Source organism: Somniosus microcephalus, chromosome 3, assembly GCF_052327205.1.
Source record: "Somniosus microcephalus isolate GS21.2 chromosome 3, FLI_Smic_1.0, whole genome shotgun sequence".
Lineage (NCBI taxonomy): Eukaryota > Metazoa > Chordata > Chondrichthyes > Squaliformes > Somniosidae > Somniosus > Somniosus microcephalus.
The window spans coordinates 334,516,160-334,532,874 of record NC_140989.1 but is presented as its reverse complement, the minus strand read 5'-3'; the positions used below and the strand labels follow the sequence as shown (position 1 = coordinate 334,532,874).

Here is a 16,715-nt window from a genome sequence, read left to right as displayed (position 1 = left end):
CCTTCTGGCCCAGCGGCGGGGATGCTACCGCTACGCCAAAGGCCCACTCCAGTGAGTGAGGTTAGACAGAGAGATGGGAAGGAAAATTATGTTACCACACCTGTCCTTGTGGCTGATTATATGGCAGCATTGTCAGAGGCCTGTTATCAGATGAACTGCTATTGCTCTCTGGGGGGTGTTGTGTGTGCTGGAAGGACTTGAAACAGGTAATAAAGAAACTGAAATCAAAGGTTAAAGAAAACACATTTTTAGTTTATATTGAAACAAACGCTGAAGGCAACAACTATGGTACAATGTCCCAGTAGCATTCTTATAACATCAAAGAAGTTATTGTAACACGGTACCTCATAGATTCTTAATCCACTCCAGCAGGTTAACAGAGATTGATTTCATCCGTGGTTTATGCTGTGAAGAAAAATTGACAAATCATTGTTCATCTCGAGTCATGGCCACGTGGCTCTAGCTGACTGGTCCTAGGATCAACACTGATGTGAAAGTTGAGGTGGTGAGTTCCTGCTTTCTAAACTGCAGGAGATGAACAACTCCAAAGGTTAGACTAGAGCTTTAGGCCATTCTGCTCATTGGCACATTCCAATCCCATCAAATCTCTAATGCTTGTCACAGACCTCGAGTACATGTCTCCTGTTACAGTTGAAGGTTAGCTGCCAATCGTGTTTTGACTGGGAATGATTTAGGTTTTCAGCTTTAAAAGATAAATAAATTAGCCAAGCCACTCATTTCTAATCATGTTTCTATGGTAACTATACCTTTGATTACATCTTGAGACTTGGAAGTCCGAGAAATCCTTCGAGTCTTGGAGAATTGGATGACAGGAGCTCGGGGTATATGTTATCAGTGTGTTGTCAGACACATCAGTATGCATTAATGCATTACTGTGTGGAATGAAATGATAAGACATCAATAGAGTGAGATTATTACAAGATATCAAACTCTGTATCATACGTGCAGCTACAAGAGGTTCAGATATCAATGATTCTGTCTGTGACACTGAACTTTTCAGAACTGAATAGAAGAATACTAGACATATGTTTATGATCAGGTAACAGGCTTGCTGCTTTCCAGTTGGATTGGTTTGATTCTTTTGCCCTTCTTCACTCCCCACAGCCCAAGGATAAAAACATGTTTATCTGTATGAAAAGATTGACTTTTTAATTTAGTAACTTAAAAATGCTTTCTTTGTTGTTAATGATTTTTTTTGATTAACTACTGAGGGAAGAAATTATGGCCTTAAATTGAGATAAAGGATATAGCAACACATTGAACATTAGAACAGTAAGTTGGGGGAGGGAACTACTTTCCAACAGACACAATGGGGGTTAAATTGGGCCATGTAGCGCTTGTTTTTTCAGGTGCTGCACGGCCTCCTAAGGCTCCAAAATATCAGGCAGGAAGCTGACCGGAAGTGCGCTGCCTGCCCTATTGGGTAAGGACAAACAAGAGGCGTCTTTTACCCATGCCTGAAGCAGATATTAGGCCCTTTCCATATGCACTCTAAAGTGCAGCAACTTACCTGTAGCACCTACCGACTAGGCCCCCTGATCCCTTCTCCGAGGCCCCAATTGCAACCCCCTAATCCTATGTCCGAAGCCCCAACTGCAACCCCCGACCCCACCTCTGAGGCCCTGACTGCAACCCCCCCAATCTTGTGTCTGAAGCCTCGACTACAAAGTGCAACAGCTTACCTGTAGCGCCTACCTTGTGCTGCCTGCTCCAGCAGTGCTGTCCTCACTATGACGAGGCCCAAGGCCCAATATCCAGGGTTCCTCAGACCTCACCATTTGTGTGCAGGGCAATAACGCTGCCCCGGTGTAACCCTCTCCCATGACTGTTAAGAAAAAACAGAAAAATGTGATTTCCATTTGTAAATTGTATGAAATATAATTTATTATTAATTGTGTTTGTATATCAGGGAGTGAATTTTGTGCTCAAATTGAGGGATGTCAGTGCTAGAATTTTTCACTTTAGGCATCAGGTTTCAGAACCAAACACTCCCACATCAGCAATGTCCTAGTTTACAGTAAAGCTCCATCTGCTTTGCCCCAACAATGTACATTAATCCAGACATGAGAAGAGTACCGCATACTGACATTTGGGTAAGTTTTCTGATCCCTAGCTCCCAACAGGAAGTCATGTTTGGTGGCCGCACAGGTCAGAGACGGGCTACAATACTGTAATGCCAATTCTCTGAGCATGGCTCCCTACTGGGAGTGTAGAATTGTTGAATTTATTCTTTTGTTTCACAAACTACTCTTCTAATTAAGTCAATTAGTGTCAAGTTGTGGGCAGTTTTGTGCTAGATAGAACTTACATTTATATGTAACCTTAACAACCTCAGGATGTTCCAGAGTGCTTCACAACCAATTACATACTTTTTCCTGAGGCATAGTCACTGTTATAATGTAGGGAAACGCAACAACCAATTTACACATAGCAAGGTCCCACAAACAGCAATTAAATAAATGGCCAGATAATCTGTTTTAATGATGGTTGAGGGATAAATGTTGGCCAGGATTTTGGGAGAATGCCCCTGTTCGAATAGTGCCATGGGATCCTCTACATCGCCCTGGGTGGGCCGACAGGGCCTTAGTTTATCATCTCATCTGGAAGACGGCACCATCGACAGTATAGCATTCCCTCAGTGCTGCACTGACATGTCAGCCTAAATTATTTACTCACTTCTCTGGAGTGGGATTTGAACCCACAACCTTCTGACTCAGAGGCAAGAGTGCTAAACGTGAGCCTTAGCTGACACTTGGCGCAGTCTCTGACATCAGTTTTTCAGCTGATGGAGAATTATGGGCACAAACTCTGTCCTACCACTCCATACCACAATACCAGGTCACCTTTCCTAAGAAACTTTTGGCAGTTCATGGGTACACAGCTAAATGTACTCTTTTACAGTACTGGAGGTATTATTTTTGAGAAGAATAAAAAACATTTGAAACCATGTCCCTGCCCCAATCCCATCCAACTCCCTTGGTTCAAGGTGTTTCATCGTAACTTATTCTCAAGATTAACAAAATACTCCACTTTTCCCAATTAATAGTCTCCCAAGGTTTTGTTCCCTTGGTTTATCTATTTAATTCTGCATATTTTATTTTTCTTTACAGAATATTCCAACACTAGGTACAGTGGCAATAACAATGGCATTGCACAACTGTGATGAAGTGGCAGTGGCTGGGTTTGGCTATGATATGAACGCTCCAAATGCACCTCTTCATTACTATGAGAGTGTTAAGATGTCAGCCATCAAGGAGGTAAGGTATCGCAGTCCCTTTGTAAAGTTGGTGATCTCTGGATTATGTTGACTATAAACTATGCCTGTTTCATTTGCTGGGTGGGCCACGAATGTGTGTGATTTTTTTTCTTTTAAAAATTACTCCCCTGGGATAAGCAAGACCTGCCAGAGCCACATTATTTAGTCTTACCATCCCCGATTTTAATCACTATTGGTGGCCATGCCTTCAGCTGCCTAGGCCCTAAGCTCTGGAATTCCCTCCCTAAACCTCTCTACCTCTCTCCTGCTTTAAGACGCTCCTTAAAACCTACCGGATTTGTCCTAATATCTCGTTATGTGGCTCGGTGTCAAAATTTGTTATATAACGCTCCTCTGAAGCGCATTGCGATGTTTTACTTCATTAAAGGTGCTATATAAATACAAGTTGTTGTTATTACCACCAATGTCGTAGTCAATCTAGAGTAGTTTGTGAGTTAAGGCAAGAGTTCAACCCCTTGTAAAATTTGCTCTGCATCATACATCATCTGGGATAAGTGTTTATCTAAGTATATATTTTGGAGTTGTAGTTGATGAACTTGGTGGCAATGTTTGCCTTTTGCAAGATGCTATGCTTGGCCAGATCATTGAGAACGGGTGGTAGGCAAATGGTGACCTGCTTCAATAACCCAAGTGTGAAACATTGGGTACAATGAGCTTAAAAGTATAAATCATAAAGGAATTTGTGATGCTTGTGGTCTTGGAGGAATTGCTGGTGTTGGGGTGAACTTCATGGTTTTGTATACTTATTAATTAATATATATAAAGGAGTTGGTTTGTCTGTCTGTCTGTCCGCTATACACTCAAAAGTTATAGAGCGTACCTACACATATGTTATATCAAAAGAAACCTGATGATTAGGGGAGTGTCATAGGCGTATTTACTTTTTGGTCAGACAAAAATTGTTCGGACAGTATACAAAAAACGTTCAAAAATCCGCTCATTAGCAGCTGACCAATCCTACCGCTCATTAGCGTTGAGTGACGTGATGGTTGACCAATTGGGGGGCGTTTCATGGTGTTTGTGGGCGGGGCCTAATCCTTCAAACTGCCGAGCGGGAGCTGAGCTGAGGTGAGTGGCGGCCATTAAAGACCAGCCGGGCCTGAAGCGCTGGCGGCCGCCCTTCTTCACCCGCAAAATCTCCCTCCGGCTCTCACTTTTTAGCGGGGGAGAGGCTGCTTTAAATTAGATCGTTCACTCAGTCGCGTCTCTCTTCATCTCTTTTGTTTTTCTTCTCTCTGGCCGGCTGCGCGGGAAAACAGAGAACCACGCGGCCCGAGAGACAGCGAGCAGGGGAGCAGCGGCTCCGGCTCCGGCTCAGCGGATCGGGCGCTCCGGCCCGCAACACATCGACCGGAGGAGCGGCGGCTCTCTCTCCTTCCCCCCCCCCCCTCTCTCTTTCTCCTTCCCCCCCCTCCCACCGACCTCACAAAATGGCGGCCGCCCTTCTTCACCCACCGGGCTCTCGGACACAGGAGTCCGGAGCGAAAGGCCTTCGACTGCCGCCCGGCCAACTGGGTCCAAAGGCCCGCCTGGTTAAACATGAGGAATCCCGGGCTCGCTTCTGAGCGATGGGCACCCGGCCTCCCGGTGTCGGACTGACTCCGTTCTGGTACCGAGGTGAGTCGGAGGGAGGGAGAGGGAGAGAGAGAGAGAGCGGGGAGGGAGGGAGAGAGAGAGGGGCAGGGGGAGAGAGAGAGGGGCAGGGAGAGAGAGAGGGGCAGGGAGAGAGAGAGGGGGGGCAGGGAGAGAGAGGGGGGCAGGGAGAGAGGGGGGCAGGGAGAGAGAGGGGGCAGGGACAGAGAGAGGGGCAGGGAGAGAGGGAGAGAGGGGGGAGGGAGAGAGAGGGGCAGGGAGAGAGAGAGCGGCAGGGAGAGAGGGGGAGGGAGAGAGACAGGGTGAGGGAGGGAAAGTGTGAAGGGGTGGGAGAGGGAGGGAGAGCTCGCCTTCTTCCTTCGGCCGCCGCAATTCAAACTTCCCACCGACCTCACAAAATGGCGGCCGCCCTTCACCCGCCGAGCTCTGAGTCCAGCCCCTTCCCTGGGGTGTCTTCCTCTCTTCTCTAGCTCCTTCCCTCGCTCTCTCCTTCCCTCTCTCTCTCTCTCTCTCTCTCTCTCTCCTTCCCTCTCTCTCTCTCTCCTTCCCTCTCTCTCTCACTCCTTCCCTCTCTCTCTCTCTCTCTCTCCTTCCCTCTCTCTCTCTCCTTCCCTCTCTCTCTCTCTCCTTCCCTCTTTCTCTCTCTCTCCTTCCCTCTCTCTCTCCTTCCCTCTCTCTCTCCTTCCCTCTCTCTCTCCTTCCTTCTCCCTCTCTCTCCTTCCCTCCCTCTCTCTCTCTCTCCTTCCCTCTCTCTCTCTCTCTCCTTCCCTCTCTCTCTCCTTCTCTCTCTCTCTCTCTCTCCTTCCCACACAGACAGACAGACAGACAAACTCATTTATATGCCCTCAAAAAACCCTCGGCACCGCCGGGCACTCCAGCTAGTACTTTTATAAAGCACCTTATCATGTCCTTCGCAAAGTACATCACAGCCAATGAATTACTTTTGAAGCGCAGTCACTGTTGCTTTGTAGGCAAACGTGGCAACCAACTTGTATACAGCAAGGTTCCACTAGCAGCAAATGCGATGAATCTATTTTTGGTGATGTTGATCGGGAGGAATGTTGGCTTGGAAACTAGGAGAATGTAGATCAAGTTACTCTCCTTCCTGTACTTCCTTTCTCACAGTTTGGACTGGACTTGCTTGGAACTCATCTTCCCTTTTATAGGTTTCTTTTTGCTGATAAGGCTTTGTGCACTTTAACAATTTATTACTCATCTGAGAAAAAGTTGAGTTAGGTAAGAGCTTTTTCCTATTGACAGTTTTCTTGGGTAGGGCTAATGGATGAGTCTTTCTACATCATCCTTGGCTTTCATTGGAGGGAAGGAGACATGTTCAATGCTTTGGTGTATTTTCTGTCTTCTTTCAGATTCTATCAACATTGCAATAAATGTCAGTATCATTGAGTAGACAGTATTAGTGATCCTGCTGGTACCAGTAATGGTAAAACCCAGAATCCTCAGATAAAGGCCCAATAAAATCCTGATAAACAGGGCCAAGGGCTAATATCACGAATTGCATTAAGTTACTTAACTCTTGCATCATTACTGGAAACTTACATTAGCAGAAGTCTAACATGACAACTTTATCAGGAAAAGATGTGCATTTTAAGAGCAAAAAAAGCATGGAATGAGAAAAGGTCATTTTGCACATTGAGCTCCACTCCTTCCTATAGACAATGCATAATTTGTTTTAGTCATGGACTCTCCTCTACTTATTTAATCTCCTGAGAGAGATTTATAATCTCAAGTAAAACCCTGAAATTCTTCCCTGACCCACAGAGCCAATTGAATGAAAAATTGAGGCATAAATCTGGCATTGCAACCTACATAATTCTACCCCTGCCCAGTTAGATTTCACATTATTCCAACAGCTGAGAACCAGCAAATATTTATTCAATGATGTCTGTACTTGTCCTTATAACCTTCAATTCTGTTCTTAACTAGTGATTTATCCACCTCCTTTTAATGGAGTTAATCAAAACAGCATTAACAGTTTTGATGAGATTCTTCTATTCCACATATCTTTAACTCTACATGGAGAAGAAAACTTCTAGTTTCAGTTGTAGCTTGTTAATTTTATATTCTTCACCCTCCAATTATGGTTTTCATTAAATCTGATTGCATCTACATTATGTATGCCTTTTAACATTCAGTGATCAGCAACTGTTTAGTTATTGCACCAAAATCTTTTTTTCTTTTACACCTTCATCAATAGACACCCATCTGTTGTTACCTACATGTTGTGCCCCAGCTTCCAGTGCCTCGCACTTATCCATGTTAAATTCACCTGTCATTCTTCAGCCCATCCATGTAATTTCTTCAAATCCTCTTGAATTGCGTTTTTGATGTGACTATTTGACCTAATCATCCAGGACATAATATAAATGTCTATTGAGTCTGTGGGACTGCTTTAGCCATTATCAACTAAATTACCCTTTTCTCCACACAGTTGCAGAGCAAATTCTGTGACTAGCATTTTAATTATTACTGCAGTGAATAAATAGAAACTCAAATTCTATTCTCTGAGCTTTGATGAAAAACTAAGTATACTATGTATATTATTTGTATATATTATTGAATAGTCACTGTACATATTAACTTTGTATGTATTTGTGGAATATTTACTATCCATATATTAATAAATATTTTCATGTTATTTACTGCTAATTAGTACTTCCAAGATTTTGATTTCTTGTGAAGCAGAAAGGATGCTGTTGCTGTGAAAGGATTAACCCAGAATCAGACCATTCACCCTGAAAGGTTCAATGCATTGCCCAAATTCTGGGATTATCCTAAAATAACACGATGAAATCCCAACAGCTGATGAGGCTCTTACTAATCCACAAAATTGGAATTATTCCAGACTGACTAGGAATTCTCTGTTTATAGTAAACCATTAACTTAATGCTCACACACGCACGACAGATTGCTGTGCAGTAGGAGCTGGAAGGAGTCCAAGTTACCTGGTTGATCAACGAATGATGTTACCTGACACCCCCAAGTCACATCAAACCCTTTCTCTCCAACACGTGTTCTAGTTGTTTTTTTAATTTGGTGGCACAAAAGCCACCTGGCAGCTGAAATCAATTATTCATACATTTGTAATTGTTTTCTCGTGAGTTAGCAAGATGCTCCCCACAGTGGGAGGGATATGATTTCCCCGTCATTAATATTAATGTGGTGTGATAACTGGTCAATACCATGGGATCATGCATGGACAAGGGTCTGGTTGTAAAGGTCAAGTAACAGCTTATATTTCACTTCATTCTGTAGATTTAATTTGTAAAGAAGAGGCCAATTTGCACTTTGTTATCACTAGAAAGATAGATCACTATCCATTTTTTTAATAGAAATATTATGAAACCATTATAGAATTTCTTTTTAATCCACTCATTTTATCCTTCCCTCTAGGAGCATGCTTTTTGCTTCCCTCCCACTTTAATAATCTTGTCTATCTCCGCTCTCCCCCAACCAGAAGACCTAGAGTACGATTGGGAGTTCACATTCTGCATCACTGGGAGGGTAGGGTATTCTCACAAATGTAAAAGTTATGCAATTAGCTGAACTCAGCCTGTCCTCTTAGCTGGCGATTGCATGTAAGATGGGAGCCCAGAGAAGGAGAATATAGAGAATAAAATAAACCCTGTTAATCTTCCATCTTCATGGAGCCCTGTTAATTGTCCATCTGTTTTGTTAGATAGCACACCAGCTTTGTTCCATTAGTGTAAATGTGTTGGTTTGTTTTCAGACCAATTGCTAGGTTTGGTTTTTGTTAACAGAATAGATAATAGTGAATAGATAAGTTAATATTTCAAGTGTAGAAATTTCATCTGAGTCGGGATACTTTGTAATGATTGTGTATATATACGCACATGTATGTGTTTAGATGGGGGATCTAACCTGGAGTACCTGATGCTGACATTGCTTATAAAGTGAAGGTGCATTGCCAGGCAGCACAAGGGGGAGCTGTGATCTACAATGAAACTAACCTGGAAATACTTGATCTAGTCACTGCATATAACATGCAGGTATACTGTAAGAATAACTCAAGAGGAGCTTTGATTTGCACATGACCCATAGTTTGCATGACGCGAATTAACTTGAGACTTTTCTGTGCCACATCATGATCTTCCTTCGCCTTAGTTAGCACAAATACACACAAATCTGGAGGTTCCAGGACCATAATGAATATTGAGAATTAGGAAACATAGGAATCACCAGCATGGGATAATTCTTCTTAATGTGTGGGGTATAGGGATTTCATGTCCTGTGATTTGAACATTGCTAAAATGGATTAATAGTGTTGGGAGCAGTTGTAATGAAAAAGCCAAAAATGTGGCAACTGGGTACAATTTGTATTCACATAACATTTTATCACAACTCTTACACATTTTTTAAATGCTTTACTTACAATTAGTTATCTTGAAGTGCAGTGACATGATATGTAGGCAATTGTGTAGTATGGGCCTATACTCTCTGGAGGTTAGAAGAATGAGAGGTAATCTCATTGAAACATACAAGATTCTGAAGGGGATTGAGAGGGTAGATGCTGAGAGGTTGTTTTCCCTGTCTGGAGTGTCTAGAACTAGGGGGCATAGTCTCAGGAGGTAGGCCATTTAAGACTGAGTTGAGGAGGAATTTCTTCACTCAGAGGGTTTTGAATCTTTGGAATTCTCTGCCCCAGAGGGCTGTGCATGCTGAGTCTTTGAGTATATTCAAGGTTGAGATAGATTTTTGGACTCTAGGGGAATCGAGGGATATGCAGATCGGGCGGGAAAGTGGATTTGAGGTCGATGATCAGCCATGATCTTATTGAATGGCGGAGCAGGCTCGAGGGGCCGTATGGCCTACTCCTGCTCCTATTTGTTATGTTCTTATGGGGCAGCCATTTGGCACACAGTAAAATCCCACAAATAGCAATGAGATGAAAGACCAATTAATCTGTTTTTGGTGGTATTAGTTGAGTTAGGATTGGTCTCTAGGGTGCTGAGGAGAAATCTCTGCTTTTCTTTGCGCAGGATGTTTAACGTCCACCTGGATCACCAGGACAAGCATATGTAGCCTCCGTTTAATGTCTTATCTGAAGCACAGTACCTCTAACAATGCACTGTAGAGTCAACCTAGATTATATACTTTAGACGTGGAACCTTCAGACTCAAGAGCAGAGGATACAACCAACTGAGCCAACCTGACACTCTCGGGTGTATTCTGTTAGGCAACAGGAACATATTCTATCACTTAACCAAAATAGTCCTCACCTTCACATTTTTTGCTCTTTATTTACAATTTTTATTTTCCCCCATTTCTTTAGGTCATCTCTGTGGCATGAACCATTTCTTAGTTGAGAAGGGAAGCAGTTGACCTCTCACTAGGTCTCTGCCAATATCACTGTTGTGTCAACCTCTAGAAAGTACAGCATGGTGACTTAACTGTCATTTTTAAATTCCCTATGGGGAATGGCCTACATTAGGCTGGCACCTCCCCTTACCAATACAGGTCACCAAATACTGATCTTACCGCTACAGGTCACCAAATACTGACCTTACCAATACAAGTCACCAAATACTGACCTTACCAATACAGGTCACCAAATACTGACCTTACCAATACAGGTCACCAAATACTGACCTTACCAATACAGGTCACCAAATACTGACCTTACCAATACAGGTCACCAAATACTGACCTTACCAATACAGGTCACCAAATACTGACCTTACAAGTCCTCCTTTAATTTGTGCAAACATTTTTTAAAAACGTAACTGCTACATACCCGACAAAAATTCATACTGGCTACATTATGCTCGTTTATACTATTCATCAAATTACCTCATATACTCATTTATGCACAATTTCATATTTATCATATTGTTACCTCTATAGTGCTAGAGCCAGAGGTTGGTGGACATACAGACCGATTTCCCAGTCTCTCTCACTACCTCACAGCAGAGAAACTGCAACAAATGTTTTAATATTATAAATAAAAAATGTAACCATTAGCCTGGCTAGTAATAAATATGTTAATTTGGGTGAAGAAATGTCTGCATTCCTCTATATCTACAATATAATATCTAGCTTTTTGAAATTCTCATTACTATCAGTTCCGTAATGTGTTAGGGACTAAGCACTTATTTAAAAGCTGCAATTGTTGAAGAGTTAAATACAAATGCCTCAAAGACCCAAAACAGAGGGGCTACAAGTTACAACCACTTGAAAGGGTTTAGGAGGTTCATAGTATTCTTTCTTTGAACAGCTTACATTACTGTAATCTTAAATCAAAGACGGTAACATAAAAACAAAATAGACTTGCATGAGGAACCTTTATAACCCAATAGAGCAAACAGGTGCTTAGTGAATGCTAAATCGTCATTCTTTTTAGTTTCAACTCCAGCTTTGAAACTCTTTGATGTACCTCGTTCAGAGAGTATATTACAGTTACTGTGACCATCACTCTTAGACTCCCTGCAGGTCAGAAACTGCAAGGCTGTAACTGTACCCTGTGAGCTGTGGTTCACCCTATCCTCCTCCAGTCAATCACTTGTGACCACGTCACAGATAATAAATACATTTTTACTTATGAAATTGTGGTCACTTTGGAAGAGAAGATTGCAGTTGGTTTGAGGAATGAATTATTCAAGAATTCCAAAGATATTGGTCATTTCCTAGGTTAAGTGAAATAAATATCCCTTTTGAATTTCTTCAGAATAATATTTTGAGAATATTAACTCCAGGTTCTTTCTCCATTTTGTTAATTTTGTCCATGATCTATAGAAACAGCTTAAACATAGTCTCATACTATGCTACTCAAGTTAGAATAGTAGATCTTAAACTAAGACCAGATTTATAGGCTACTGCTAATATATTAATTTAAAGCTATTGCATGCCCTGTGTCATTGCTTATAGATTCTTATGAATTGAACTCCTCTCTTTGCCTCTCCGTGGCTAGTGTTGAGCCTCCAGCGACACAACGCCAGGGCCAATGTGGTGTCACAGTGGCAGTTTCTCTTTTTCTTGAGTACGAGGCTGCGCCAATTCTCAGTCAGGCAGGGAAATGACAAGGCAGCTTTGTCTGTTCCTTGAAAAGGACGCTGGGTTAAAGATTTAGTCACGCAAGGAATGGGCATGGTGGCTGTATTTTGTTATTTGTAGAACATGATTGGTCAATTTTATAGAATGTGATTGGCCGATCAGTTGTTTTGGTCTGTTTGTTGCAGAATGTGATTGGTGATTCAGGAAGAAAAATGCAATTAGTTGTTTTTTGTGGAATGTGGTTGGTGAGATAATTAATTGGAAAACCAAAAGTAACAAATTATAAATCAGATAAACAGACACTATGCAAATTTAACCAGTCAGAAAGAAAATGATGAGACACAAAAATGTTTTTATAAAGAAGGTTTAGAGATATAAAGCACCAAGGCTTGGCAAGTACAGTCTATAAATAAATATACATAAATCTGTAAGGGGTCAATTACACTTTGGAAAAACTGCTTCTGAAGAAATATAATAGTCTTTTTAATTTTGAAAGACAAAGTGCTTGTTACTGGCAAGGCGAATTCAGTTGCTTCTGTCATCTTGTGTCAGGTTTGGTGTCAGTGTATTGAATATTCTCCCTCAAGCAGGGAGTTAAAAATGATCCCTCTGTCTGATCAAGCACTAGAAGTTGCAAGAACTCCAGTATCATTTTGGAGATCTCCATTTAACCCCTACATTTATTTTGAGGTCAGTTTTTCAGATTAACTTAACAATATCACATTCAAAAATACAGTTGAAAATGCTACATATGAAAATATCCCAACAAATACAGACATGCCACTGGATCTCAATCATTTTTATTTGTAAAGAATCACTCAGTTCACAAGTTTCCAGACAGACTGGTCTGTTAACTGAGATGTAAATGGACATTCACAACGGATACACAAATAGATTGTTCAGATTATCGGAAATCCCTGTTTATATTGATGCAACTTTTCGCAATCTAACTCAGTGAACCAATCTGATCAAGGATTCGATATTTTTAAAATTCCTTTATGGGATCTGGATGTATACAGCCTGCTTCTATACGTGTCTAATCTTAGTCATCATCTTGTAGGATGGAGGATGAATTAGAACTGTGTCCCCCCCGCACCCCCTATCAGCACTCAGCTGGAGCACATACACAATGACCTGAATATAGTCTTCCACTCGCTTGCACAGGGAATGGTACAGAGCATATACAGAGACGTAAAGAAAGAGCGAGAAAAATAAAATAATTAAAATTATAACATACTTATTTTAATATATCATGAGAATATTTGTAGCATTCTTTTGTCTGAAAAACTATGAATATATAGTTGAAAATAAATGTTATGATTGCTCAGCAAAAATACATTTTTGGCCCTGTGGTTTCCCACTGAAATTCAGGTGTCAGCCTTGGCTCAGTGGCAGCACTCTCGCTTCTGTATCAGAAAGTTGTGGGTTCAAGTCCCACTCCAGAGCTTTGAGCACATAATCTGCATGTCAGTGCAGTACTGAGGGAGTGCCGCAATGTTGGAGGTGCCGTCTTTTGAATGAGATGTCAAACCAAGGGTCTGTCTGCCCTCTCGAGTGCACGTAAAAGATCCCATGGCACTATTCAAAGAAGAGCAGAGGAGTTCTCCCCGGTATCCTGGCCAACGTCAACCAACATCACTAAATAAAAATTTTAAAGGTCATTTATCTCATTACTGTTCTTGGGCAAATTGGCTGCCTTGTTTTCTACATTAAAACAGTGATTCATTTCAAAAGTACTTAATTGGCTGTAGAGCACGTTAGGACATCCTGAGGTCATGAAAGGCACGATATAAATGCAAGTTCTTTTTCTTTCTTTCTTTCTCTTTTCTTACTTCCTTGTTTTCTTTCTCCACAATAATATTATCTGTCAGACCTATTTCAGTTTGGAGCCTCAGATATTGTTTGAAAAGTTAAGTTCAGACTCCACCTTATAATTATTTTAAAAAGCTATCAATTTTACTTTAATTATCTATTGAAATATATTGAAAATATATCAGAAATGAGAACTAATTGAACCACAGACTCTGGTAATCTGAGTTTTGGCTTTTGCACTGGTATCGTATGACTAGTGCAATGAATGAAATCTCTCATCTCTGTGACATCTGTGGCTCGAGAAATACGCACAAGGGAAGAAATTTAATAAGAATTAAAAATTGTGCAGGACCTACATCCCAACATACCGAAAGCCATTTGAATTGAACTGAGATGGAAATCTTCGATGCCCTTCAAGGCACATCTGTGTTTCTGTCCGTTTAAATGTCTTTATGTACTTTGTTTTCTGGAAGTATATTACGTTGGCAAAGAAGTTGCACCTCCTAATTTATTTGGTTTCCTAATTTTGTCGACATATTCTAAAACTTCAGTCAATAGCAAATGGATACTTTTTCAACTTTTAAATCATATATAGATCTTCGTCTCAATTGGTGTGATTGCTTTGCCCTTCTGGGATGCTCCTTCCTATATTTTCTTCTTTTAACACATAGTATCAATGGAGAAATAAATAAAGCATCATAGTCTAGAAATTGCTGTTCATGTACTAATTGGGGGTTTACGCTGGGCTACTAAAAGCTTTTGGGAGAATTCCTGCCTTCTGGTTTAACACACAATTTTACTGTTTTCAATCCTTGACTAAAATGTGGTCATTCTCTCCCATGTGTAGGCCAGTTACTGAGAAAGGAGCAACACTAAATCATCTAAATCTGCTGTGAACTAGCAATTAGGCATCAGTTAAACACCTGAAATAGTCTTGGGAGTGTAAAGGTAGCTGATTATTCACCAAATTGCTGTAGATTTGGGTGTTACTGAGTGAGGAAAAAGCCAGCTTGGCTGGTCAGGTGCTGTGCAAACCTCATGCAGGGACTTGACAAGAGATTTCAAAGATCCGTGGCCATCCCGCTACCCTATTTCCCAGAAACATCTGGGGCACCAAGCATGGCAGGATATAGTTTAAAGCAGGCAATCCCAGTCAGCTACTACAATCCTGAATGTTGCAGATTCACATTCCCAATGAAAAACCTAGGAAGATCTAGGGCCTGCAGGCTGTTGATAAAACCCTGCAGGAAACTAACACAATTTACTCCTTCCAACATGGGTTAGAAAGAGTGGTAGGTTAGGTGTCACATACTTGTAACAAAACACAAACACCGAGACAGCAGTGTGCCAGTTCACGCAACCAACATTTACATACTAGACAGCAGAAGAAATAAATGCCATGTACTTGAATATTGCACTCAATATTTGTCTGTCATTGATTGCAATGTTGGAGGAATGCAGCATAAGGCAGCAACAGATGAAAGTATATGAAAATAAAGGAGAAAGTGGCTTGGGAACCATTAGTTTACAGATGTGGTTTTCCCCTTAAGAAATTATAACTTAGATTTTCCAGTTTAATCACGAATGGCTAGAAAGAAGTGCAAGGCTTATTATGTGCAATTTCTATTGTCGGTTCAATGTCATAATTATTTATAGTTGCAGTACAGTTTTTGATATGTGAAGGGAGGTAGCTGATGGTATCAGAAAATTGCCACACAGTTGAAATTTAAATGGATTCTGCAACTTAAAGGTAAGTGGGTGAATACAGGGCCGCAAATTCTTGGAGCCTTTGGAAAAGTTCAAAAGACATTTCAACCTATTAGTAGCCTTTGAAGAAGTAAAGTGTGGAGGGCACAGTGGGTGGACACAGAACACCTCTGATACAGTCTGGCCTGGCTAGCTAATTCCTCATTGGCATTTTGGGTCTTACTTTGCCATGGATTTGCCATCAAGGTCGTTGAGCTGCCTTAGAGTAAAGTTCTGCAGCATGCAGCAATCAATTACTCTGGAAAAAGATATTTTTAAAACTGGAAATCTGAAGTAAGGGTAGAAAATGCTGGAAATACACAGCAACTCAATCAGCATCTGTAAAGAAAAAAGACAGGTGACTGTTTTGGGTGTACATCCTTCGTCAGAACTGAAAACTAAAAGGTAAGCGTGCATTTTAGTATGGTTGGAAAAAATGGAGAAAAAAGAGGGAGAGAAAACCAGATACTTCAAACATGGATTTGAGTTGAAGGTTGAATGACATGCAGAATGGTGATGGCAAAGAAAAAAGAACTTGCAAATAAGAAAGAGGGTAAAAAGAGAGGAGAGGCCCGCACAAACAAAAAGGTGAGAAAATAGAGAAAGTTCCTCTCTGCTCCTGTTCAACCTCTTCCTCTATACCAAGTGACAGGGGAGCACTGAAAACAATCCCCATTAATGTGAACTTTTTGACTGCACAAACTGAGTTGCCTTCTCTGTCCTAGCATGTAAGGAACGGCTTGAAGCTAATGCCCATTTCATATGGCCAAGGTTAGCACATCACAAGTCCGTTCCCCCCCCCCCCCCCCCCCAACAAGCAGTAAAGCCTAAAGTACTTGCAGAACAACAATGCCACACAGTTTATGTATTAGAGCTCTCCTACAGCGGTTTCATGACATGTTCAGCAAGTGATGAATTACACAAGCTCACAGACCCCTGAAATTGCTGCCCTGAATCACAGAATTAGTGCCTGCATAATACTTTATGCCAAGAGCAATTTCTAGGCTTATAAGTTATAGCACTTGTAGAGGAATACCTGCACAAATATAAAATAGATTTCTCATTTTTTTGTTATTTATATTGGAAAAGTGATGTCTTTAGTACAGGTTCTTCCTTTCTTCTCTGAACAAACAAACTTACACAAATGCTCAAAAATATTTTTATTATGATCCAGTTGGAAACCTATTACAATTGTTGCAAGTAGAATGCCCCTCCCTATCTCTGTAATCTCCTCCAG

The 16,715-nt window shown here is 41.2% G+C and overlaps 1 protein-coding gene across 18 annotated transcripts in view; it reads left to right on the top strand.

Annotated features, from left to right (window-relative positions):
* Nucleotides 1-16,715, top strand: part of st3gal3a (ST3 beta-galactoside alpha-2,3-sialyltransferase 3a) — a 723,997-nt gene that overhangs the window by 682,354 nt on the left and 24,928 nt on the right. For 17 of the 18 annotated variants that reach the window (XM_085983191.1, XM_085983189.1, XM_085983190.1 and 14 more), the window contains one exon: nt 3,132-3,278. In XM_085983191.1, coding sequence (XP_085839317.1) covers nt 3,132-3,278 — 147 coding nt within the window. Of the gene's footprint in view, nt 1-3,131; nt 3,279-16,715 lie in introns of those variants that run through there. The other variant, XM_085983199.1, reaches the window with a different exon arrangement.